Source organism: Lutra lutra, chromosome 7 (assembly GCF_902655055.1).
Source record: "Lutra lutra chromosome 7, mLutLut1.2, whole genome shotgun sequence".
In the NCBI taxonomy this organism is placed as follows: domain Eukaryota; kingdom Metazoa; phylum Chordata; class Mammalia; order Carnivora; family Mustelidae; genus Lutra; species Lutra lutra.
This window is the reverse complement of record NC_062284.1, coordinates 48,718,405-48,742,177: the sequence shown is the minus strand read 5'-3', so window position 1 is coordinate 48,742,177 and position 23,773 is coordinate 48,718,405. Positions and strand designations below refer to the sequence as shown.

The window sequence follows — 23,773 nt, the reverse complement described above, 5'->3', positions numbered from 1 at the left end:
CCCATGATGGGGCAGGGCTGTGTTTCCTGGAAAGGTGACCACATGGCCTGGACCCCCACCAAGGCCACCCCTCTGGCAGCTGGGAGGGCCGGTAGCCGCAGCCAAGGAAGAGAGGCCCTGAGGCCTGGTCTCCAGGGTTCAGGCAAGGAGAGAGAGCTGGGCCTGCACACTCCGGAGCGCTCCATGACAGTTCTCTTCCGTCCTTCCCTTTGGCTCGGGAATACAAAATATCATAATTTTTGCCTGGAGAGTTCCCTTCCTACATGTGTTTGGCTCTGGCCAACATTGAGATGAGTTTGCATTCCTCCACACTGCCGGGCCTCCGATTCTAAATTGTTTGCAAAGCCTCAAGACAGATGCTCGCGTGCCGACAGCTGGAAGCTGGCTGTGCTTTTGCCCAAGAGAAACTTACTGACGTGCGCAGGGATGGGGCCTTAGAGGTCAGGGAGCAGAACCCTCTCGTTTTACAGATGGGGAAACTGAGGCCCACGGAGGCGTAGGGACTGTCCACGGACACATGGTCCAAATGAGTGACAATGCTGGGATTAGAACCCAGATCACACCGGCCTGGTCCAACTTTCTCTGGGCCTCACTTTGGGCTCTGCTGACTAGCACACATGTCCATTGGGTCGCCCACATGACTGTTGACTCTGAAGACCACAAGTCTTGTCTTGTCAACTTTGTGTCCCTGCTACTAAGCGTGGAACCTACACTCTTACAGACCCAAATACACTTTTATTGAATTGAAGGACTGAAGAGAAAAGTCATGCAGAAGGCCTGGCAGTGAATAAAGATGGGCGTGAGGAAAAGCCAGTGACCTTGCACAAATTCCCACCCCTCTCCTAGCCTTTGCTCCTTGACCTATGACAATGAGAGTCTTAAACCTGATCAAGTGGTTCTCAAACTATGTTCCAGGATACCCCGGGGTTCCAAGGAATTAGGAGGCTCACTGGGGGTGAAGAGGTACTCCTTGTCCCTCACCCTAACCCCAACCTCAACCTCTTGTGTCTGCATTTCACGTGTTGATTGTGTTCAAAAAAGCTGGGTTTCACTGCAAAAAAGTAAAGTTGGGAGACTGCTAGACTTAGAGACGTGATCTCTAAGATCCCTGCTTACTCAGAAAAATCAAATCCGAATACATTTTGCATCCCTGGTAACAAATTTGCTACTCCTTTGACCCAGTGTTCAGTTGTCTGGGAGGGGTGGATAGTGGGTCAGGAGCCCTGGTGATTGGGAGGAAAGAGAATGAGGTACAGGAGGGCCCTCATGCTGTGGAGAGTTTGTTGGCTGCATAGACCCTACCTAGAGCCCAGATGCCTCGATGCTCAGCGTCTGTCTGTCTGTCTGCTGCCCCTGCATCTGCCATTCTGTGCCTTGACTAGGCATGGCGGCGCTGTTCTAAGGCTGGGTGCATGGCTTAGGTCATGACCTGCTGGCCAGGCCACACTGCTCCCTGACAGGCGAGGACCTGGTCCAGCCCCGCTTCACTCCCTGTGAGCCCTTGCGAGGGGAATGATCAGACTGCTACCCTCGAGATCACGAGTCCCCCACAGACCACCCCCAGCTTCCCTCTCCCGTGTCTTTGTCAATCACGCTATGAAACCGTTCCTTCCCTTCCCTGACTGTCCATCCTTTAAGAGCCAGACCAAATCAGTTACCAGTCGCTTCAATGATGCCGCATAACAAAGAACCACCAAAATCTGAGTGAACGCCTAATAATCATGTAGTTCATATGTCTGACACCAGCGGACCTAAACTGAGCTCAACCGAGTAGCTCTTCTGGTCTCCCTGGGCTTGTTCATACATCCTGGGGATGGCCGATCTCAGCCAGGGTTGGCTAGGGCAGCTCAGTTCCTGATATCCTTCATCCTTTTCCCGGCGTCAGTAAGTTAGCCTGAGTGAAATACTTCGGACATCCATGGCAGAAGTGCAAGTGAACAAACAGAAACAAAGCCTCATAAGACCTCAGCTGGGAGCTGGCTCACTTTAATTTCTGCCTCCTATGGCCCAGCCCCAAGGCCAGCAGGAACACTCCACAGTGTCTGTTTTGTATTATTGTTAGGCAGAGCTAAATGGTCCACTTCTGTTCCACACATTTTACTGAGCACTTACTGGGTCCCAAAGCCTTTGTTAGTAATGAAGAGATAAGTGAACCCAGTCCTTGTTCTTCTGTTGCTCAGAGTCTTGGCACTGGGATACGATGTAGGAAATCCATTCTGCTCAGGGTATAGGTTTAACCCCACACTTAACAAAGATTCACTCGACACCTGCACCAGTGGGGGTATGGGCCGAGCTGCTGCCCAAGAAAAGCTTGCAGGACAGTGCGATTGCCCTGTTGTTCAAATAGCTACCCACAGGGGAAGGACTGCACACTTTCCCCACCTGCCAGGGGCTCCCAAGGTCAGAGTCCAGATCCCCACCCTCCTGAGGGCTTCCTGAGGGAATGTGTAGTTACTAGGTTTCTTGAAGGGCAACGGGACCCCGGGGCGCAGGGTCCCGACTTCTCCCCAGAGCCAGAGGACACCTCGGGCTGTGCCTACCTTCTGTCTAGTGCAGGCCTTCTTCCCTCAATGGGCAAGAAGCTTCTCTGATGAGGGGACCACATGCTCCCTCCTCCTAGCCCTTCTCTTTGATCTCATTGGCCCCTATAGCAGGGGCTTAGACTAGGGGGCGCCCTGGGGACTTGCCAGCCCTGCCCCCAAACCTGGCATTGTCTTCTTCGATGCCTTGTCTTTGGAACAATGGCCGTGGGGCAGAAGGGAAAGGTGACTTGTAGCAGAGTGAGAATCACCAAACTTTCATGATTTGCCCAGGCCAGGCAGAGGGGACAGCCATGCAGATGGGGCAAAACAGCCAGACATTGAAACCTCATTTCTGTCTCACTTTGGAAATATGTTATATCGTCTTCCCCAGTGGCCAGAAGTCCACTTTATCATTTCTTTTTGCTCAAATTAATTTCTGGGTCTTTCTGCCGCCACACTGTGCCATACCGCACCCCTCTCCTCCACCCCACACCCCGCTGCCTCTATCTGTGTGATTGGCTTTTAAACAAACTGAAGTGAAGATTCTTGGGGCCCATGTAAAACTGAGAAGAGGGAGACAATCTGAGAGAGTTTGGGTCACATTTCCACTCCCTCTCCCCCATCCAAGCTCATAGCATCCAAGGAAAACGAAAGCGTTTGCTTACACAGGTGCAACTGCAGCCCCGAGCAGGGACCTCAGAGTGAGCCGAGGCTGCGTCTGGGCACACGAAGAGCTGCTGTGAGGCCTTCATCCTCAGGGTATCCTAGGGGGCTTCTTCTTGCTGTCACCGCTAGTCTGGTGCTTTCAAGGTCCTCGGAACTCTGGCTGCCTCCTTCTGGCACAGCTGGTCCCTCATATTCTACATGTTAAGCTCAGGGGTTCACTGATCAGCTCTCTAGTGAGCAGGATTTAGGGCTTGGGACCTAGGACTGGGGAGGGTTTAAGAAGCAGGGGGTGGGAGGGGTCAAGCCTGGGTGAGAGCATTGAGGGTGAGGAATTCAAGTGAGGGGGCGGGGGGCTGACAGGGGAGAGGAGGCTTGATGGAGGCAGGCGGCAAGGGGCTGGAGTGCCTCCCTGCCATTCCTAGCTGTGTGACCCCTGCTGGTTTCCAACCAGTGCCTCAGTTTCTTCACCTGTAAAATGGGAATATAATGTGCTTACTTCAAAAGGGTATTGGGAGGATGAAATAAATTTAGAAGAGTGTTTGGTACCTAGTGATGCTATCCGTGTTGTTATCATAATCTAAGTGGAGGGGACTGTGAGTACCTAAGTCAGAGGGCCGGGAGGTAAACTAAGGCAGGACGAAGCCAGCAAGTACTGGTTCTTAGCACAGATTCTCAGAAGGTGAGAAATCCATTTCCTCAGAGAGGCTCAAGCAGAAGAAGCAGCAGGGGCAAAGGTCCCGAGGCGGGAGGAAGCAAGGGTGTCTGGGGCTCAGAAAGGGGCCCCTGGGGACTGCCCCGCAGGGAGCCAGAGGAAAACTCACACAAGAGGAGTCTGCAGAGGTCTTGGGCCTGCGTGGAGGATTCGGGACAGGGCTGGGCAGTGGCGGGGAGCAATGAAAATGGACTTGCGACAGCCGCCCCCTAGGCTAGAGTGAGCATTCCCCGGGGAGCTGTTGGCCAACAGTAGCTGTGGACGTGTGTTGGCCAGCGTGACTCGTGGCATTTGGGACAATGACTGCCCCACCTGGTAGCTGGGCAGTGGCCTTCACCTTAGCCTGGAGGGGTGCTCAAGCTCAGGGCTGTGTCTTCCATCCCTTCTTGGGACTGACTGGTGCTTTTTAAAAAGACAGATATGCTTCTGAAAAACGGAGCAGCAGCCGATGTCACTTTGGCCCTGGTCCCCAGGAGAGCAGCCCAAACATTGTGGATCTCCCCCCTCCATCATCAATACCCAGGGCGGAGGGGCGGCAAGCCAGGCTCCTGGTGTTGCTCCAGTCGGCCTATCAGTTCCCATCAAAAACAACTTTGTTTGGTTTTACTGGTACTCGGAGTCCATAAATCTCTAAGAAGGGTACATTCCCCAAGCATGGAAGCCGTCTGCCATCAGAAGAGCGCGCCAGAGATCTTGCTGGGAGCCAAGGTCGGGGTGTCGGACTTGACATCACATTTAGGAAATCCATTCTCTGACTCCATTTGGCCGAAAGAAAATCCCAGCACCTTGTCACTTAACGCCCTGACCCTGAGGGCTTTTGTCCTCTTCCCTGTGGCCCACTTCACTAATCCTGTCCCCGGGAGGTTGAAGGTGGGGGTTGGGGGGAGACTGGGCTGGTCCCAGACAGACCCCCAAGTGAGGGAAGGAGCACAGGGAGGCCTGCCTTCTCTCCGTGTGCTTCTCCCAGCAGACCCCAAAGACAAAGCCTGCTGACATCTGAGGACAGAGGTCAGGGAAGATCCCCTTCTCTGAAAAGAATATTCCTTCCTCCCTAGTGGGTCCTTCTCATGAAAGGCTGGTCCCCCAGGGGTAACACATCAATCACCCCAGGGCCCGGAGCTCTTTGGTCTTAGACTTGCTCTCATTTAGGGCAAATTATTTAACCTCCCAGAGGTATAGTACCTGTCTTACAGGGTTGGTGTGAGATTTAACTAATGAATGTAAAATTGATGGTTAGATACCTAGAATCGTGCCTGGAACATCTCAGTGCTCAGTGAATAGACTTTTCTTTCTCCTTTTCCTCATGAAAGGGAGAGGGTGCCCCAGCCCCCGTGTGCCTCCTGGTCCCCAACCATCCAATCAGTCGGTCCCTATGACTACGCGCCAAGGGCTAGGTCTCTATTCAGGCCCTAAGTATAAGCAGTGAGGGCAAAGCAGTGTTTCATGCCACTAACGAGAACCTAAGAATATTATCAATACCAGCCAGGTGACAAGAAACAGACAAATATATATTATGTGATCAGTGCTATCAGGAGGAATGGAGAAGGGGGATCGAGAGTGACGGGGTGGTCTGCTGGTGGACAAAAAGGAGCTAAAACAGTGACACCAGTGACTTAAAGGATGAGCCATGTGGCTAACCGGGAGAGGAACCTTCCAGGCAGAGGGAACAGCCAGGGCAAAGACACTGAGCAGAGGTGGTCTGACAAAGCAAGACTGGAGCAGAAGGATGGAGGAGGAGGACAGGAAATAAGGGGCAGAGGGAACAGCACGGGGGTGGGGGTGGTGACACAGAGCCTTGTGGGTAAGGAGTCTGGCCCTGACTGTGTGGGGTAGGAACCTGGTGGAGGGGAAGGGACTGAGGACTGACCGGACCTCACAGGTCTTGGAAGGATCCCTCTGGCCATGTTCACACAAGAAGCACTGATAGCAGGAAGACCTCAAAGACACAGTTTTTGGCCTTGTTTTCCCTGACCCTCACCCTCCAGGTGGGTGGGTCCCAAGAGCCAGAATGCGCCTTCCTCTTACTCCAGGCCACCCCCTGCTGCTGAGGTCAGATCCAGAAACAGGAGGACCAGGGACAGCCACGGGGTGTCTGCAGGGGGCACAGGCAGCCAGGTAAAGTGTTGCACACAATCAGGGACTGTGTGTGACCTGTGCATATAAGTGTGTGTGTATGTGTGCATGTGCACAGACTTGTGTGTTACATCTGTGTGTGGGAGCCTGTGTGTGTGCACACAGGTCTATGGTGTGCACGGGTGTGTGCATGTGTGTAAGTGTGTTAATTTATGGGACCGATTTGCAGTTCCTCATCTGAAGAACTCCACTTCTTTGACCCGTCCATAGCCACCTCTCAGCTCTGCACAGGGGACACTAGTGTCCCTCTCTCCTCCATGACATGCCCTTACTGGCCAAGAATTGGTGCTCCTTGATCCCCCTGTGCTCACCAGACAAGGAGCCTCTTTCCTGAGGCTGCACACTTCTAACCAGGCTGAGAAGCCCGTTCATGGTCTGGGCCTTATAAAGAAGGCACTAAAGGGTTAAGTACTCCTCTTCTCCCACCCCCACTCTGGGCCATGACACTAAATTCATGTGGCAGATTAAGAATCGTGAAAACAGGATTGGCAGCTACATAGCAACTTGCTGCCATGCTCCTTATCCCTAGCGGGCACTGCTCACAGATCAGAGTAGTCTTGCCTGCTCAGCACAGAATCTTTCTTAACTCAGTGCTCTAGGCAGCACTAATAATCAACTGACATTAGATATATCTAATATCCCTACTCTAAGGCATTCCAGTTTTTCCCTCTGGGACTGTAATTCAATGACTCTAATGATGAAACTGTACCCATTTTCAGAGCAAAAAAGAAAGTGTGGAAGAAACTACTTGCTCCCATGCAATAGGTCTTATTCAAGTAGGTGCTCCTGGGTATCATCCTCAAACACTCAGCCCAGGGGTTCAGTGTCCACGGGAAGGACAATGGGACACTCAAGGTGCAAGCCTCACATTCAGAGTCCTTGTCTAGGGGGTTACCCTTTGCTACCCACATCACAAGACTATCTTGGAGGTCAAAGGGTAACATATATATAGACGTTCTTTGAAAGGCATAAAGTGCCCTACACATGAAAGGGTGACAATGACATTCTGTCTATTCTATTCTATTCTATTGGTTGTACTTCACTAATCTGAAAGTTTGATCTGATGGTAGGATCCTACCCCTTAAATCCCATGGGTCCCAAGTTTGGGACCTGTTAATGATAATAGGTAAGGAGGCCAGACATGCCCAGAAAATGCCTCATGGAGAGAAGGAGTCAAAGAGCAGGCATCTAAGGTGCTAGCTCCTGATGCTACCACTGACTTGCTGTGCATCCCTGGACAAGCCTCCTTCACCTCTCTGGGGCTGAAACCCCTCTACCAAATATAGATGATGCTTGCTTATTTTCCCAAGGTTCCTTAAGGGAAAATAATGGCTGATATGAGGAGACCCATAAACCCAAGTTACCATGCAGATGTGAGTTGTTGTTTGTTGTGATTTGGTACAAGAATACCAAAGGCTCAACACCAAGACTCTCCAGCAGATAGAATCAGTTCACTGATATGTGACCTAACCAAACAGAGAAGACGGTAGAGGCCAGGGTGAAAGGGTTATGGAACTCTTCCTCTGCTTTGCATTGACTGCCCCAGCCAAGCAGTGTCCCCAACTGAAGCCAGGCAGAGCTTTGCAAATTGATTCAGAAGGCAGTGGTGAACTGGCAGAGTTGGAGCCATGACCATTAGGACCCCAGGCTTGGGGGACAGGTGGGAAGTCAGTTCTTTGACTCTTTAACAGGCAGAGATGAGAGGAGACCAGATAGGAAAGAATAAGAGGGAGAGGAGGAGGAGAAAGGAGGGAAAATAGAAAACAAAATGGAAGAAGATAGCAAAAGCTAGAAGAAGCAGAATTGGAGGTAGGAGTGGTAGAGGAGGAAAGAAGTGGTCTTGTCCCCACCCCCACCATGGGACCAGGAATCCTCAGCGGGAGGGACCAGGTCTCCCCAGTCACACCTGGTCTACCTGGGAATACATTTTATGCCTCCCCTATCAGATTATGGCTCTTGCAGGGCCGGGGCTGGGCCTTCTTCCATCAGACCATGGGCTCCTCCAAGCGGGGACTACCTTAACCATTTCATATGGGGGCTCCCCAAGGAGAGGGGAATATACTCCTCCTACAGCCAAGACCTGCCAGTGGGGCCCATCAAGCCATTGGGGCCCACACCTCTGCCTGCCTGATTACCCTCTTCTCCCCATCCCAGGGTTCACAGACACCTTCAACATAGACACCAGGAAACCTCGAATCATTGCTGGCTCCAGGGCTGCCTTCTTCGGCTACACGGTGCAGCAGCATGACATCAACGGCAAGAAGTGGTGAGTGAGAGCTGCCACCCCAGCCAACCCTAGACCTCCCCACACCTGTCCCCTCCACCAGTTGCCCAGCATGGCTCTCACATGTGCAGACACCCCGACATCCAGTGACTTGATTTCCTGTCCCGGCTGCCTAGGGTCTGCCCCGACTGTGAAACCTCAAGCATTCTATAGCTGGCCCTCGATCTTCTCATCTGAAAAATGGGAATGAAAACAACACAGGGAGCAGGCATCCTAGAACCAATAGTTACTATCTATCTCTCCCATTTGCTTATTGTTTATTCTGTTTTATTTTACTTTATATACTAATTATAGTTATTTTGAATTCTGTGGCTGATTCCAATATCTGAAGCATCTTCGGGTCTGCTTCTAGTGACTATTTCATCTCATGATTATTGGTCATTTTTTTTCCTGATTCTTTCCCTGTTCAGTAATTTTTGTGTTTTATTCTGTGGTGAATATTGTGAATGGTACACAGTAGAGGCTCTAGGTTATGTTACCTTCCTTTAAAGAAGTACACATTTTGTTCTGATAGGCAATTAAAATACTGAGGAAATCACCTAGATCTTACTATGGCTTGATCTTACTGTGGCTTGGCCTAGGCCTTGGTTAGGGCAGATATCATCTTGTTTTGTCCTTACTTCGGGGCTGTGGTCTTTATTCCTAGGGCATGGATTTTCTGGGATCTCAACTGAAAGCCTGTAGTATTCATTAAAGTTTCTCCATTCAGACTGAGCATGTACCCCAACATATCCCAAGCACTGGACAGTCTCTAATATCTCTTCCCCAAGGGCTCTAACAGATTTTCGAGAGTCTCCCACTATGCATACACAACTTAGAAGCCAGCCAAGGATCCTGAGGAAAATTTTTAGCAGAATTTTGGGGTCTCTTTCTCTGTGGCTCTCTCCCTCTGCCTGCCCCCACCAGATCCTAGTTTCAGCCCCAACTCCAATCACTGTTCCCTCCATGCAGCAAGACTGCTGCTCTCTGGATTCCATTCCCGTACCAAAATAAGGAAAATGCTTCATGGAGAGGGCTAGACTGAATGTGGCATTAGCTGCTGGGGTTCCCTTTTCTCAAGTACTGACCTCTGTGTTGATTGCTGTCCAGTGCCTGAAAATAATTGTTCCGTGTGTTTTATGTAGCTTTTGCAGTTAGTTTATGGCTACAACTGAAAGTCTTCTTTCCTATTCTTTTACCAACTGAGATTTCACTTCTCCGACCTTCCCTTCCCATCACTGGATGAGTTGCCCCATAAGGTTTGTATTTCATTTTTTATAATGTTTATCAAGCTGAATAGTGATCACCTTTTTTCCTAAAATGAGGGGTACAGTCCTTGGCAATTAGTAGATGCTCAAAAGAACATGCTTTGAAAAACTAAATTAATGATTTAAACCTCTCTCACCCTGCCCAAACGTAAGAGGCATAACATTCAAACTTTTTACATGGGATGAAGGGTTAAGGATGAAATAAAACTGGCTTTGGCAAGATTGAAATTGTTTTGACTCATATTTGTTTATTAAGCTTCTGTTAATAAACTTTACTAGACTCTGCAAAATATTAGTATGAGTAAGACATGGTTTCACTCTCAAATAATTCACAGACCATTTGAGGAGGCCACACTAATACCCCTGAAATAATTAAATTATACGAGACAAAATACAAGCTGGTGTTCATTATATTTCTCTTTGTGAGGCCACTTTCTCCATGAGGCTCTCCAGATCCTTCTCCTAGCCTAAGATGGTCTGACCTTTCCCAAGCCCTCTCTTCTGGTGACAATATCACTTCCTACCTTATGTTGGAGTCGCTTAGGCCCATGGCATATCTCCCCTCCTGGACACCATCATCATCTCCCAGCACAGCATCTTGCTCATAAAAGAAACCCAGCCAGAGTTTGAAAGGAGAAATCTGCATGCCTGGGGTCTCTGGGAGGGCTTCATGGAAGAGGGGCATTTGAGTGAGGTCTTGGAGGATGGGACTAGATGAGCAGTAATGTAGGATAGATTCAACTCCTGGTCCTGTTTGCTGATCTGAGTACATCATGGGAGGGGAGTGGTATTGCACTGGAGCCACTTGACCTTAGCTTGTTTTCTGCCATAGCTCATGGGCTGGGAGAGCCAGAGAGAGGCCTCAGAGTCCCAGGGAGCCGCAGCTCATGCAGAACGATCTGGGGCCCACAGGACCCTTCAGGAATCCCTGTCCTCACTGCAGGGATACCCCTGCTCATCTTACTTCCTTGCTTCCTCTCTGGCCCCCATTTTTCCTGTCCTGTAGGCAGCATCTCAAGAGTTGTATTCAGACCTAAGCCCCTGGGGATGTTGATCATAGGGAAAGAGGTTGATGCCAGTGTAATTTGGGGGATGCTGGCTGGAAATGATGCACGGGGACGGCCCCAGGGGTTTGTGTTGGTTCAACTCCCTGTCAGGAGACACCTCAAAGGGAAGACAAGTGCAAGCAAAGTCTTGCCATCCAAAGATGGCGGCTTGGGGGGAGGTCTTGGGAGAAGCTATCTCTGTTTCCCTGCACATCTATTAGCTGGTGTGTAAAATGGATATGAACATACCTATCTCAGTGCTAGGCAAGGTCAAAGAATGAATACCTCAAATGTGAATGTGCAGAGCAGGAAATGGGGGATTGAATTCCTTACAGCCAGCAAGAGGCCAAACCTGAGATTGGGCCTCTGCAACTTGGTTGAGCGTCTCCCTCTGACCCAGGCTCTTCCTGCCTCCTGGGTATGGACTTGGATCCCAGGCCCACATCTCCTGGGCCTGTAGAGAGGCCACAGAATCTGTGTTTTAAAGAGTTCCCCCAGGAGACTCTAGCAGGGGGAGGGGGACTCCTGAGGATCACCATCTCCGCCGGAGGGAGGGACGTGCCAGTGTGGAACCACATCACTCCCCAGCCCCTGCCCAAAGACCCAGCTCCCAACCCTGCCACATAGAAGGTCCCTCCCCCAGCTATCATCCACCACAGGCGCCTATGAGGCCGGGCCCCCATTTACCAGGCTGTGGGCCTCCTTAAATGTCAAGGGCACCCAAGCCTCATGGAAACAGTTGGAGGATGAGGGGACAGACTTGGTGGGGATGCCACTTTATTTTCTGAGCCCATCACCTCCTGCCCATGGCGCCCCCAATTCCAGGCTCAAACTGGTCAAAGCTGGTGGACACAATTTATCAAACATCTTGAACAGTTTCCCACATGCCTTGGTTTTAGCAACAATAACAACATGCACAGACACACAAAAAGGAAAAAAGAAAACAAATTCCTCTTGTGCTGAGTATTCTCTGAGCCTGCTTTTAAAGCCCCTGTGTATTTTCAGAGAAATTTAATCCATATGACTCTAATGCATGTACATTGAAGTCATTAAATCAGTTGGTTTTTAAAGTCTTCAGTTCCCAGGAGCAGGAAGCCTCCTCGTGCTGAAGAGAAACAGAACTAGGCCTCATGGGCTTTCAGTTTGTCACTGAAGCTTTCACCCCTTGGAGAGAGAAGCCTCAGCTCTCCGCAAGGCAGGGCATTTGGCACTCTCCCATCAAGGGCAGTGTGGAGTGGGAGCCAGACAGCCCTAGTGGGCTCCGCAAAGGGGCCCCTTTGGAACTTAAATCCCTTTGGGCTTTAAGAACAAGAGGGCATGGCAAGTTCCCTGGGGTGCAAGTTAGGGACATGAGCAACTTGTGAGAGAAGTTGGCTTGTCCCCATTTTACAGGTGGAGGAACTGAAAAGCAAGAGAGAGAGGACATAATTAGTAAGGCTCTGAGCCAGGTCTGGAGCCCAGATCTCATTAGGCCCAAGGGGGTCCAGAACAGAAGCAGCCCCAGCCCAGAGGCCAGCTAGAACCTACAGTCTTCCTTCAAGGTGCCCCTCCCCACTGGCCCCACTGCTGGCCTCACAAGAACCAAGGCAATGGTGTCCCTAGGACCCAACACTAGCAGATTCACATAAATGGGCTGAGCCCAGCCAGAAAGGGAGGGTGTATGCTCATAGAACCCGAATACCCCATGATAAATACCAAGAGAGGGCACACAGAAAGGATGGTGGGAATCCATGTGATGGAGAAAGTTCTAATTCAGTAAGTGGAGGGAATCAGGAAAGGCTGTGGAAGAGGGGGCTTTCAGATGGGTAGGATTTCCATGGGCAGAATGCACATGGGTGAGAGAACTGGAGGGACTAGCATGGATATTTGTACAGAGATGGAAAAAAAGAGGCCACGTTTAGAGAAAGGACACTTCCCATGTGGCTAGAGGAGAAGGTGCAGAAAGCCAAGCAGGGAGGTCACAGGCTGGGAGGGTGAGGAGAACAACAGAGAAGGGGACTGTATCTGGGAGGCAATGGGGAGCCAGTGGAGGTTTTAGAGCAGGAGAGTGGCTCATCAGAGCTGTAATTTCTAGAGTGCTCAATTTGGTTACTGTGTGGAGGAGGGAATTGAGGGAAGGAGAGCCTGGAGGTTAGGAGGCTGGTGGGAGGTCTATGGAAGTCTAGGCGAGTGGAGGGTATAAGGCCTGGGGCTTGAGGAAGGGGCCTGCTTTGTGAGTGTCAACAGTTCATTCATTCATCTTTGTGAGCCTGGTGTTAGGTCCTGGGAATTCAATGGTGAGCAAAACTGCAAAGTCCCAACCCTGAGGGAGCTCTTTTTCTAGTGGGACAAGACAGGTTGTTAGTTTGCCCATTGTCTGTCCAATGGTGATCTGGGCAACAGAGATACATTAGGCAAGGTAAGAGGGCTTATAAGTGGGGGGGCAGGGGGAGGTCAGTGCTGCCACCTTATGCAGGTCACCAAGAAAGGCCTCAGTGCTTGGGTGATAGCCATATGAAGGAAAGGGAGACTGGGACAATCATGGATACCTGAGAAAAGACTCTTCTAGGTGGAGGGAATGGCAAATGCAAAGGCCCTGAGGTAGGAAGATGCTTGGAATGTTCAAGGAACAATGTGTGTGGTTGGAGTCCAGTGAGTTAGGGCAAGAAGGAGGCAGTTGAAACAGTATGAAAGGTGACTGAGGGCAAATCTTGCTGACTGGGAAGCCAACAAAAAGGCAGAAAAGCCAAACTCGGCAACAGGAGACCAACTTTGGGGGAACATGAGCTAAGCTTTGGTCCCACTGGTTTGAAGTATCCAAGGGTCATCGGGTGCAAGTCGTCAGCTGGCAGCAGGGCCAGAGACCTTCAACTGGGCGGGGAGATCAGAGCCAAGATTCAGATGTGTTTGGGAGAACTACATTCTAAGAGGAGCGATCAGAGAGAAGGAGGGGCCTGGGGAAACCACTGTCGGATGCCTATGGGTATGAGTGGGGAGGAGGGAGAGAGAACAATCAGAGGTACGGGCAAAAGGGGGTGCAGTGTCCCAGAGGGCAGAGGAGGGGAGAACTGCAACACAGAGGGGGTGGGGTTATCCCAAGTGTCCCTCCGGGAAGTAGTGGCGGGGCCCAGCTGGGGAGCATACAGCGCTGGGCAAACCCATACAGGACCAGAGCCCTTGCAATGGATGGAAATGCCCGTGATGTGAACTTAGGCACACAGAGTCAGTCAAGAGCTCTCCAAAGGACTCTGTGCAACGTCTGTGAAGTCTTCAGTTCCTACTCTAGATCAAGTGGTTCTCAAACCTCAGGGGGCGTCAGAGTCCCTGTAAGGCTCATTACATGGGATCCCTGGGTGCCAGGTCCAGAATTTCAGAGTCACTAGGTCTGGGGTGGGACCTGAGAATGCACTTATCCAGCAAGTCCCCAGGGGCGGCTGGTGCTGTCAATCTGGGGACCACACTCTGAGAACCACAGACTAGAGATTTCTGTTCCCGGTATCTTAAGCTGATGACACCAGGCAGACACTAAATGACCGGAACCATGTAGGTGCCCCCATGTGTGGGGAAATGGGGACTTGGGGAACCACAGTCAGCTGGGGGTGAGACTTGAGAAAGACCCGCTCACACCTCACTGTCATCCCTGGGCATCCTCCTGTCTCTCTGAGCCCTTCCTCTGCTTTCTCTTTCCTTTGGATATTCTTTTTTCTTCTCTTTGCTCATTTCCTCTTGCTAGTTTCCGGATTTCTCGCCCTGCTCCTTACTAGGTGATACCTATTTCACCTAAGTTCTAATTGGGGTAAGGTGTTGATTCTTTCATAGCATGGACAGTCTAAATGGACATTCTTAGATAAGTCCCACTCATGATAGAATTGGGAGTGGACTGGAATGTATCCACGAACACCAGGTGTCAAGCCTAAGCCCAGGGTGCCCTCTGGCCCTGCCATTCTCTCCTGTCCCAGCCCGGGCCGATTTCCATCCTCTCATCGGTGGCCCCTTCCCTTGAGGTTGTGGCAGGTCTCATGGTTGGCACAGGTGTCCTGCCTGGGCACATAAATGAAGGCACACTGAGGGGGCTTTTTACTAAGGAGACGTCTAAGCTTCGGAGCCACATGGACCTGGGTTCTGTTCTCCGCTCAGCCACTTTCCAAGCCAGGGGAACGGAGCACCTTACAGCCACTTTCTGGACCACATTTTCTTCATCTGTGAAATGGGCACAATGATGCCAGAGCCCAAAAGGGCTTTCCTGAAGGTGAAATAGGAGATGGTGTAGGAAGTGTCTACTGTGGGCAGATTTTGCTGGAGTTATGTTTCCCTGCGCGGCTCTATGCTCCATAAAAGAATATGGTGTCCGGGGAGAGGTTTCGGGGAAAAGGGCCCGAGCGACTGTTGCTTGGGCAGAATGGCGGGTCTTCTCCAAGCCCGTCCCTCCTCCTCCTTGGTGCCCTTATGGGCAGTCAGGCCTGAGGCAGCTTCAGCCTTTGCTGCTGTAAAATCACACTGTGGGGCAGCCTAAGCTCTTCTCCTGGCTCAGGCCCCCAGAACAGCCTCCCAAGACCACAGGGCAGAAGTACCCTCTGCTATTTTCTCTTGGAACAAATAAAATCTGGTACCATGAGTCATTCTGGTTAAAGGATAAATCACTACAGAAGCAAAGCCCAGGGCAGGATGAAACCACCCAATGCACCAGAGAGAGGAAGAGAGAGAGAAAAACTGTGCTGGTGGGGAAACATTGGCCCAGGGCCCAGGCCCCCAGCCGACCCTTGCAGGCAGCGCACGCCCCGGAAGAGCATGAGCCAGGGTGGGCAGGAGCAGTGGAAATCCAGACAGCTGTCCTTCCAGACCTGAGCCCGAGGTGCCTTTGGCCCTCAGAGACACAGAGCAGGCTCTGAGCTGCCTGGGAGAGCCCACAGCAGGAACTCTGGAGCCATGTGCGCAGGAGAGACTAGGCCCACGAAGGTTTTCCAGGCATCTTGCATCCGCAGATACTGCTTCTGTTCTTGCCTTTTTCTCTCTCCCTCTCTCCTTTCTTTCTCCTTCACCATCTGCTTCTTTTTTTTTTTTTTCTTTTTAAGGCCACAGCCACACAGGGAAGTCCCAGGACTTGAAGAGTATGTCAGCTAAGGCTCAGGTTACCCCCCACAACGTGCACACACATGCACACGCACAGACACACGCACACACACACACACACACACACACACACAGCTGGTCAACCTGAGGCCCTCAGGGTCCCGGAACAACCTTAGTGCTGAGCACAAAAAGGCAGAGAGCCAACCATTTCATGCTTTGAGGGTAAGTGGAAACATTGCAAGGAATGTCTCCAGGTTACTAACCTCCATGAAAGCAAATAAATTTAATTTGGGCAGTTCAGGGAAGCCGGAGGGATTTGCGAACTCAGCATCTTCTCCACCACCACCCCCGCCCCAACCCCCCCTCCCACACTCACCCCTCAGGGGCCTTTGGTCTCTTCCACCTGGCTCTTTGGCCTCTGCCAGCACGCTCTTTCAAGGACCCGCAGCGTCCTTCCTGGGTCCAGCGCAGGACAGGGAAGGAGGGCTCCTCATATGACGTGGAGAACAAACTGATGCTGAAATTCACTCCATCTTGAGAATGGCTTTCTATAATTTCATAGGATTGAATGAATTTTCAAGACTGGTTATTAATGGCGCCTTAGCCCTTTATCAGCAATTCTCATAACTGACAATAGGGGGCGCAAGGCCGGCCAGTAGGGGTTCCTTACGTCCATGATCTAGGCTTCCCATTGATGTTACAGCTCAGCGCTAACAACCTGTGCCTCCATGCCGTCCGGCTACAAAATGGGAAAGACTGAGCTCCTTATGGAAACCATAATTGGAATAAATATGCCTTAAAGTTATATTCAATTATAAAACCAAATCAGTGGGCTGTACATGCTTTTTCTCACTAACCTCAACTGTGATGGCCCACGGCTTAACCTAACCCTTGCTTTCTCCAGGCTTGGATAGAATACCTCCTTCTAGCTTTTCCTGACTACTTTGTGAAGAATTAAGGGCTCTTGGGGATTTAAAACTCTTTCCAATGGCTCTTCTCTTTCACACGGCTGCCTCCCTCAGACATACAGCCAATGGCAAACGCTTGCCGTTGACTCAAGACCATCTTGACAAGGTTGCTCTTACCTTCTGTGGAATCTCTAAATCCTTTCCACTTTCCCTCTTGAATCACTTATTCCTGGTTTAGCTGTGATGAGTCACCCTGAGCCAATAAAGTAGACAGATGTGGAGAGTTATAGACAAAGCCAGTTAAGAAAAGTGGCAAAGGACCCCCAAGGATAGGGCTCTCCTTTGATTTGTTTTTGCCTGGCACAGACCCAAAGAGGGAGGGGGGGAGGGTGGTTCTAGAAGTTAGGCTATGACCTACCTAAATCTCAGGGCAGCCCTAAGCTGGACATTCTGGTGGTAAAGAGGCTGGGGACAGTGACTCCACATGGGGGTTGGTGAGAGACTGAAGTATGGGTGGGGGGCGGCAGAAAGGGAGTCAGGCAGGCAGCAGGTGGGCGCTGGACAGGGGTCTGGTCCCAAGCCGGGTGTCTACTTCATAGCATCAGGTCCTCTTTGCTTCTCCCCAACTACTGAGCCAGGGATTTTGTAAGCCAAGAGGGAGGATGATGGGGATGATGTAATGACAGATTCTATCCATCCAGTGGTTCAAGGGACTCTGCTGCCTCCGTGCTTCCTTATGGCTTCTCCAATAATAATGCTGTAAGAAGAGCCATTACTCACAATCCAGAAGGGAGAGGAGAGAAATAAATCTGAGCTCTGAACCAGACAGAAAGTACTTCGAAGGATTTTGCATAGCTAGTAATTCCCTGATGCAACTCGGGGCTGGTGTCTGTGTGTCCTGCCCTCCTGTGCCCAGAGCCAGAGAGAATGAGGCCACAGAGCTGCCCAGTAGCCAGCTGGGTGACTTGGGTTAATGTCCAAGGAAACACCTAGCACAAGCTCAGACACATGATCAACTGCCTCGTCATTTGTGCGTGCCTTAATTTATTTGCTTGTTCATACAAAGTGCTTTCGAAGTCCATGCTTGTTAAGTAGTGTTTGTTAACAGTTTTATGACCGGGCATCCTGTCCCCAGTTCCTATTATCCTGTTTTCCATTATCTCAAAGCCTAGTAATCACCTCATAATATAATCCAGGGGTTCCTCAAGCTGGCAGAACAGAATTGCCTGCGAAAGTATTGAAAAGAATACAGATTCCTTAGCCCAGTCCAAGACTTGCCAAATCGGAATCTGTGGAGGTAGGAATCCATACTCTAAACATGCCCACACAAGTTGGATGCCCAGCCAAGTTTCCGGAACCACTGATTTAGGGGGTCTGTGAGTTCTCATGGATTCGTGCGTTAGTTCCTTTCCAGGCTTACTCTGAGAGTGACCCTCAATTCCTGAACCCAAAGGCATGGCCAGGTGCAAGAATTTAGAGACTCTGGAAAGTGGGGGGAGGGTGCAGGGGGTTAATCTGATCAGGGGGGAAATGCAATGGTCTTCAGCAGGTAGGCTTCTAAGCATCTGTGCACAGTTCAGGTCACATTAGGTAGAGTTCTCTGAACAAGCGAGGGGAAAAGGGTGGGGATTTGGGGTGTTGAGGAGATGCGGGTGGGGAGGAAGAAGGGGGATGAATGGCATGAGCACAGCTGAGAATGACCTCACGCTGAGCTCTGTGAAGGCAGGCACTTGTCTGTCTCTCTGAGTCCATCCCTGGCCCATGGGAGCCTTTGCCACAGCAGGTGCAGTAGAAGCACGCCCACAGCCTGGCCCGGTCAGGACTCAGCAATCACTCCTCCTCATGGAGGGCTAGTCACCTTACAAGGCTCTATCTAGCAGCTGCCTGCTCCAGAAAGGCTCCCCAGATGGCTGAGCTAGTGCCCTTCCTCTGCATCCCCACCACATCCGGGCCCCCTCTCGTAGCACTATCCTCTGCCCTGAAATCACCAGGGGCTTGTCTCTCCGCCCGCTCCCAATTAAGGGTGTGGACTAGGCTCCATTTGGCTTTCCATCCTCAGTGCCCAGCTCATACGATGGGTTCAGTGACTCCTTCTTTGCACTGAATCTGCCCAAGCTGTCATTTCACAGGTGGGGACACAGGCCCAGAGATGACAGGGGCTTCCCCAGGTCACTAAGCCTGCCTGGGAGCAGATAGGAATTAACCATAAAAATGACAACAAGCCCCAAACTAAAAAACGGCATCTGTTGTTTTGCCTCTTCTCCCATTTTCCTCCGCTCCCCAAATCCTGCTGGCGGAAACCGCAGTAGACTCAGTAGGACTAAGGAGTATCCTGTCTGCACCTCGGCCTCTACCCAGAGCCTCTGACATTTCTTCTTCAGCCAGATGCACATAAGTGCTTGTGCGATTGCCTCCCCTGGCCTGGGGGGCAGTGCCATGAGCCAGGGCTGGGTATGCTGGTCACATTTTGGGTATCACCAGCCTGACCATGACCCCGAGGAAGCAGGCCTACATGGGACAGAGAATGGCGGCTTCCATGGCCAAGTTTGAACTGAGGAGCTGCCACGACACTGAAACCATACGTTCCACTGAGCAACATCTCCCCAAACTATCCAAGTGTTTACATTTCATTTTCCGAGGAAAGAGTTGTTCTAGAACTGGGGGGAGAAAGCAACCTTGAGTGCAGCTTAGAAAAACAAGCAGGTTTATTGGACATTTTGAAAAGAGAAGGGGGGATCCTTATGCTCCCCTCTTCAAATGGAGACCAACCCACAGTCACCCTCCTGGAGAGCACCAGGTCAAGGGCATTCCAAAGTCACTGTCCCAGCTACAGAAGGGGTCCTGGCTACCTGCACCCTAAGAAGCAGAGTGAAGATTCAGCTCGTCTTTGCCAAATGAGTGCTGTCTTCCAACTGTCCATCTGCATATTCACTCAACAAGCAATTATGAAGACTAGACCGTGTTCAAGGTACTTTGACCAGCATCGAAGGGGAGACTGAAAGGTGGATTGGGGTCTCACTCTCTGCTCTCTCGAGGCAAATTGTCTAAAGGAGAGAAAAAACAGACAGGAGGGGTAAAAACAAAGCTTCATGGGAAGTGAGAGAGAGCTTTCAGCTGAGAGATCAAGGAGGGCGTCCTGGAAGAAGAGGCACTGACGAGTGGATGGAAGGAGGCAGGCTCAAGAGTGTGGAATTAGGGGACCACACACACAGAGGTAGGAAGGAGAGCTCCAGGTCTGGTGAAAACTAGGACAAGTGGCCCCGAGAGACTGGCAGCTGGGTGTGTGAAGGGGAGGGGCACTGAGCTAAATGGCACAGGGGGCCACTCCGTTCTTCACGGTCAGTGGGTCAGGTTCTTGTTTTCCCTTCCAGTGGGCTGAGATTGTCCTTTGCGGTCACCTTCCCTCACTCTTCCCTCTGCTGCAACTTAGGAAAAAATGCTGTTTGGATGTAAGCTGAGGTGGACCCAGAAGTTTCCAGGAACAAAGCAGAAAGCCAAGCTTGTGAATGAAGTCAGCAGCTGTGATGATGCTTGTCAGGCAGGCTTTGTGCCCGAGACGTTGGGGGCCGGCTCCAGGGCCCGCCTGCACAGTAACAGGCATGAGTTTTGTCCCCACTGACTACACTGCCCCACGTAGCTAGGCCTGCAGAGCCTTGTTTATTCACTAAGGCTATGAAAGGCCGCACCTCCAAGCTCTGTCCATACCCCCAGCAAGCAGCCATTCCTCTCTTCTAGCCCTGTCGGTGGTAGGATCCACCATGGGAAAGACAGATCCACGGAAGAGGCCTGTCCTGAGCTGTTTGGACGGGAGATTTCGGCATCCCGGCCCCCAGGCTGGAGGGGTCCTCGGCTCTAGGTGTCCTGTCCCTTTGACCCCTAGGACTCTTCACCCCGTGGGAGGGGCGCAATCAGAGAAGGGTCAGATGCCTATATCATTTACAACGTAAATGATGATGAATGGAGGGGGAAGCATCTTCAAGGACACCTAGGCGGCTCAGTTGGTTGAACGCCCCACTCTTGGTTGGGGCTCAGGTCCTGATCTCATTGTCGTGAGATCGAACCCCATATCAGGCTCCATGCTAAGCCCAGAATCTGATCGAGATTCTCTCTCTCTATCTCTCTATCTCTCTCTCTCTCCCTCTGCCCCTTTCTTTCACTCATGCTTGCTCTTTCTTTCTCGAATAAGTAAATAAATCTAAAAAAAAAAAAAAAAAATGGCGTCTTCAGAGAGGGGGAAGAGCTAAAGGGAGTTAAGGCATGGTAGTGAGATAGGAGGGGCAGGTGGTCAGGAAAGGCCCCTTGGGGGAAGTGACCTTGGAGCTGAGCCCTATGTGACAGACCCAGTCGTGCCACATTCAGAGCCACCCTGATAAAAAGGGGGGACGATCAGGCTCTCTGTTCCTCAGAGAGCCTGCTTTCTCCTCTCTCTCTGCCTGCCTCTGCCTACTTGTGATCTCTGTCTGTCGAATAAATAAATAAAACCTTTAAAAAAAAAAAGGGGGGGGGAGGTACGAGCAGGTGAGCATCAGGGAGCCAATACAGAGCTTCTGCCGGCAGAGTGAAGAGGGTGGGTTTTACTGGAATGGATTTGGGGCTTTGAGCCCAGCCAGGGTTGCAGGTTACCCTGTGTATTATGATTACATGGGTCAACATCCCCTGGAGGGCTTATTAATACACAGATGCTGGCTCTCCCTTTTAGTTTCAATTCTGTGAGTTTGGGTGGGCGGGGCCTGGGGGGGCAAGATGTTGCATTTCTAACCAGCACCCAGGGAGGCTGATGCTGCTGGTCTGGGCACCACTGTGAGAACCACCGCGGTGTTGTCATGACCTGTTAACCTACCCGTGTCACTGGGTGAGCTCTTCTGGAGAGCTCCCAAAGGCAGGATGACCTCATGTGCATTGTTGTGCCCCCAGCGCTTGGCGCATTAACAGGAGCTCAATAAACGCTCACGATTCATTGAATGAATGAGGGTGTGGATCACTGGCAGCATCAGATTCCTGTAAAACCCTTGGAATATAACAAGCACTATGTAGCTGTATTTGGGTTCCCCAGAGAAACAGAACCCATAGGGTGTGTGTGTTTGTGTGTGTGTGTACATACACATATCTATAAAGAGATTATAAGGAGTTGGTTCACATGACTATGGAGGCTGGCGAGTCCCGAGATCTGCAAGGTACATCAGCAAGCTAGAGGCTCCAAGGAGATGATGGGGTAGTTACAGGGTGAAGGCCAGCCAGCTGGAGACCTAGGAGAGCTGAAGTTTCCATTTGAGACTGAAAAGAAGAAAAAGCAATGTCCCAGTTCCAAGGCAGTCCGTTGGGAAGGATTCTCTGTTACTGGCGCTAGGGTCAGCCCTCCTGTTGTCTTCAGGCCTTCAACTGTTTGAACGAGGCCCACCCACATGAAGGAGGACAATCTGCTTTACTCAGTCTTTAGATTTGAATGTTCATCTCATCCCAGAACACACTCACAGATATACCCAGAATAATGTCTGACCAAAGATCTGGACTCCCCATAGCCCCGTCAAGTTGGCACATAATAAAATTAATCATCACAGTACATGTGTGTGTTTCAAATGCACACAAAGGAGTCCCACCTCTGATGGGGGTTACACAGGAGCAGGGGGAGTTAGGGATATGCTGGCAAACATACGGAGGGGTCTTCATCTTTCTGGCCCCCAGGGGTTCAGATCTTGTCAGCTCTTTGAGCCACAAGCCCCTCCGACCAAACCAGGAAGACCAGCAGGTGTCCGGTGGGCTCTCCCTCCACACCCCACCCTCAGCACGGGGTTTGCTGTGCTCAGCACTTTCCCAGCCCCATCTTGAACACATTAGCCACCCTATTCATGTTGGCTGCAAGAGATTACATTTTCCATGGAGAGAGAGGGAGAGGAAAAACCTCACTGAAGGAATAGTCTCTCCTTTTGTTCCCCTGAACTCTCTGCTCCTTAAGAGGACCCCCCTCCCTGATGCCCCTATCTGATTTCAAGGAAGGAAAATGGAGCCAAGAAAGAAATGGAACAAAGGGGCTGGGTGGGTTTGAGTGGAGGAGGGGTGCTGGGAGAGAGGAACAGGTGAGGGAGGGAATGGGGTGATTAGGAGAGAAGGGGACACAGGGCCCCTGGGGGACTGGCTCATTTGGCTCCAGGGTGGGCAGCCCCTCTCCATGCTGGGCCTTCTGAACTCCATGCTGGCCACTCTTTCACAATGGTAGAAAGAGCACTGGACTTGGAGTCTCAGTGTCTCCCCACAGGCTTGTCACCTCACCTTCTGAGCCTCATATACAAACTGTTCTTACAGTCTCAGAGCTGTTCTGGTGATCAAAATCAAGTGTAATTCAATGACATCAAAAGGGATTCATTAAATGAAAAAAATAGTCAGTGATAGTCAGATGTCCTAGGATGCGAGGGCCAGGTCTTGCAGAGAGAGGCAAAGAGGCTGCCCGGGGAGAAGATGAAACCTACATCCTGCCTTTTTCATCAGCCATCTGTTCTGATCTCGGGGCTGAGCACCTCCTCCAAGGGCATGCCCATGGCAGTTTCGGAAGTTTCCTCTTTCTTTTCCCAAGCCTCTGATGGCCTTTTTGTGCCCATGGTTTCTGCTGACTCCATATGTTGGGGAGCTAAGCTGTTCACACCTACCTCCCCAGACCCAGCCAGTAAAAGGCTGAGCTGCACCTAGAGCCCCAGCCCTTGTCCCCATGCTTTCCACCCTCCATGCTTTGGGGGACCATTGCTCTGGGAACCAGGATGCCATATACCAGTCCAGCTCTGCCACTGTCTGCTCTGAGACCTCAGATACAGAACTTCCCTGATCTGGCTTCTGATGACTCACTGTTAGGTCGTGAGGCGGACCCAAGGAACCTCTTGGTTTCCTCTCGGGTCTGATGGCCTGCCAGGCCAGTTACCAGGTAACCAGAAATACCTGGAGTGTGGGTCTCCCTATCTAAGTAGCTGTTGTAAGTGTGATGCACATAGAACAAAAGAATTTCTGTTCCAACAAGAGTGGGTCAGGGGACGGTTTTATGCATTCAGCTAAACCACCAGAGTAATAATATACATGGTGTCTGTGAATCCACCCACCAACCACGACAAAGTAAGGATATGCCCCAGATGGAGCATGAACTGAGGGGTAGGAATCTGCTCCTCTCTCACTAGTCTTGGATGTCAGGTTCCTCTTATAGCATGGTAATATATGGAATTTCTA

At 51.0% G+C, this 23,773-nt stretch overlaps 1 protein-coding gene across 1 annotated transcript in view; it reads left to right on the top strand.

Annotated features, from left to right (window-relative positions):
- Positions 1–23,773, top strand: part of ITGA11 (integrin subunit alpha 11) — a 109,109-nt gene that overhangs the window by 21,302 nt on the left and 64,034 nt on the right. Inside the window, exon 2 of the mRNA XM_047738453.1 lies at positions 8,188–8,299. Coding sequence (XP_047594409.1) covers positions 8,188–8,299 — 112 coding nt within the window. The remainder of the gene's footprint in view (positions 1–8,187; positions 8,300–23,773) is intronic.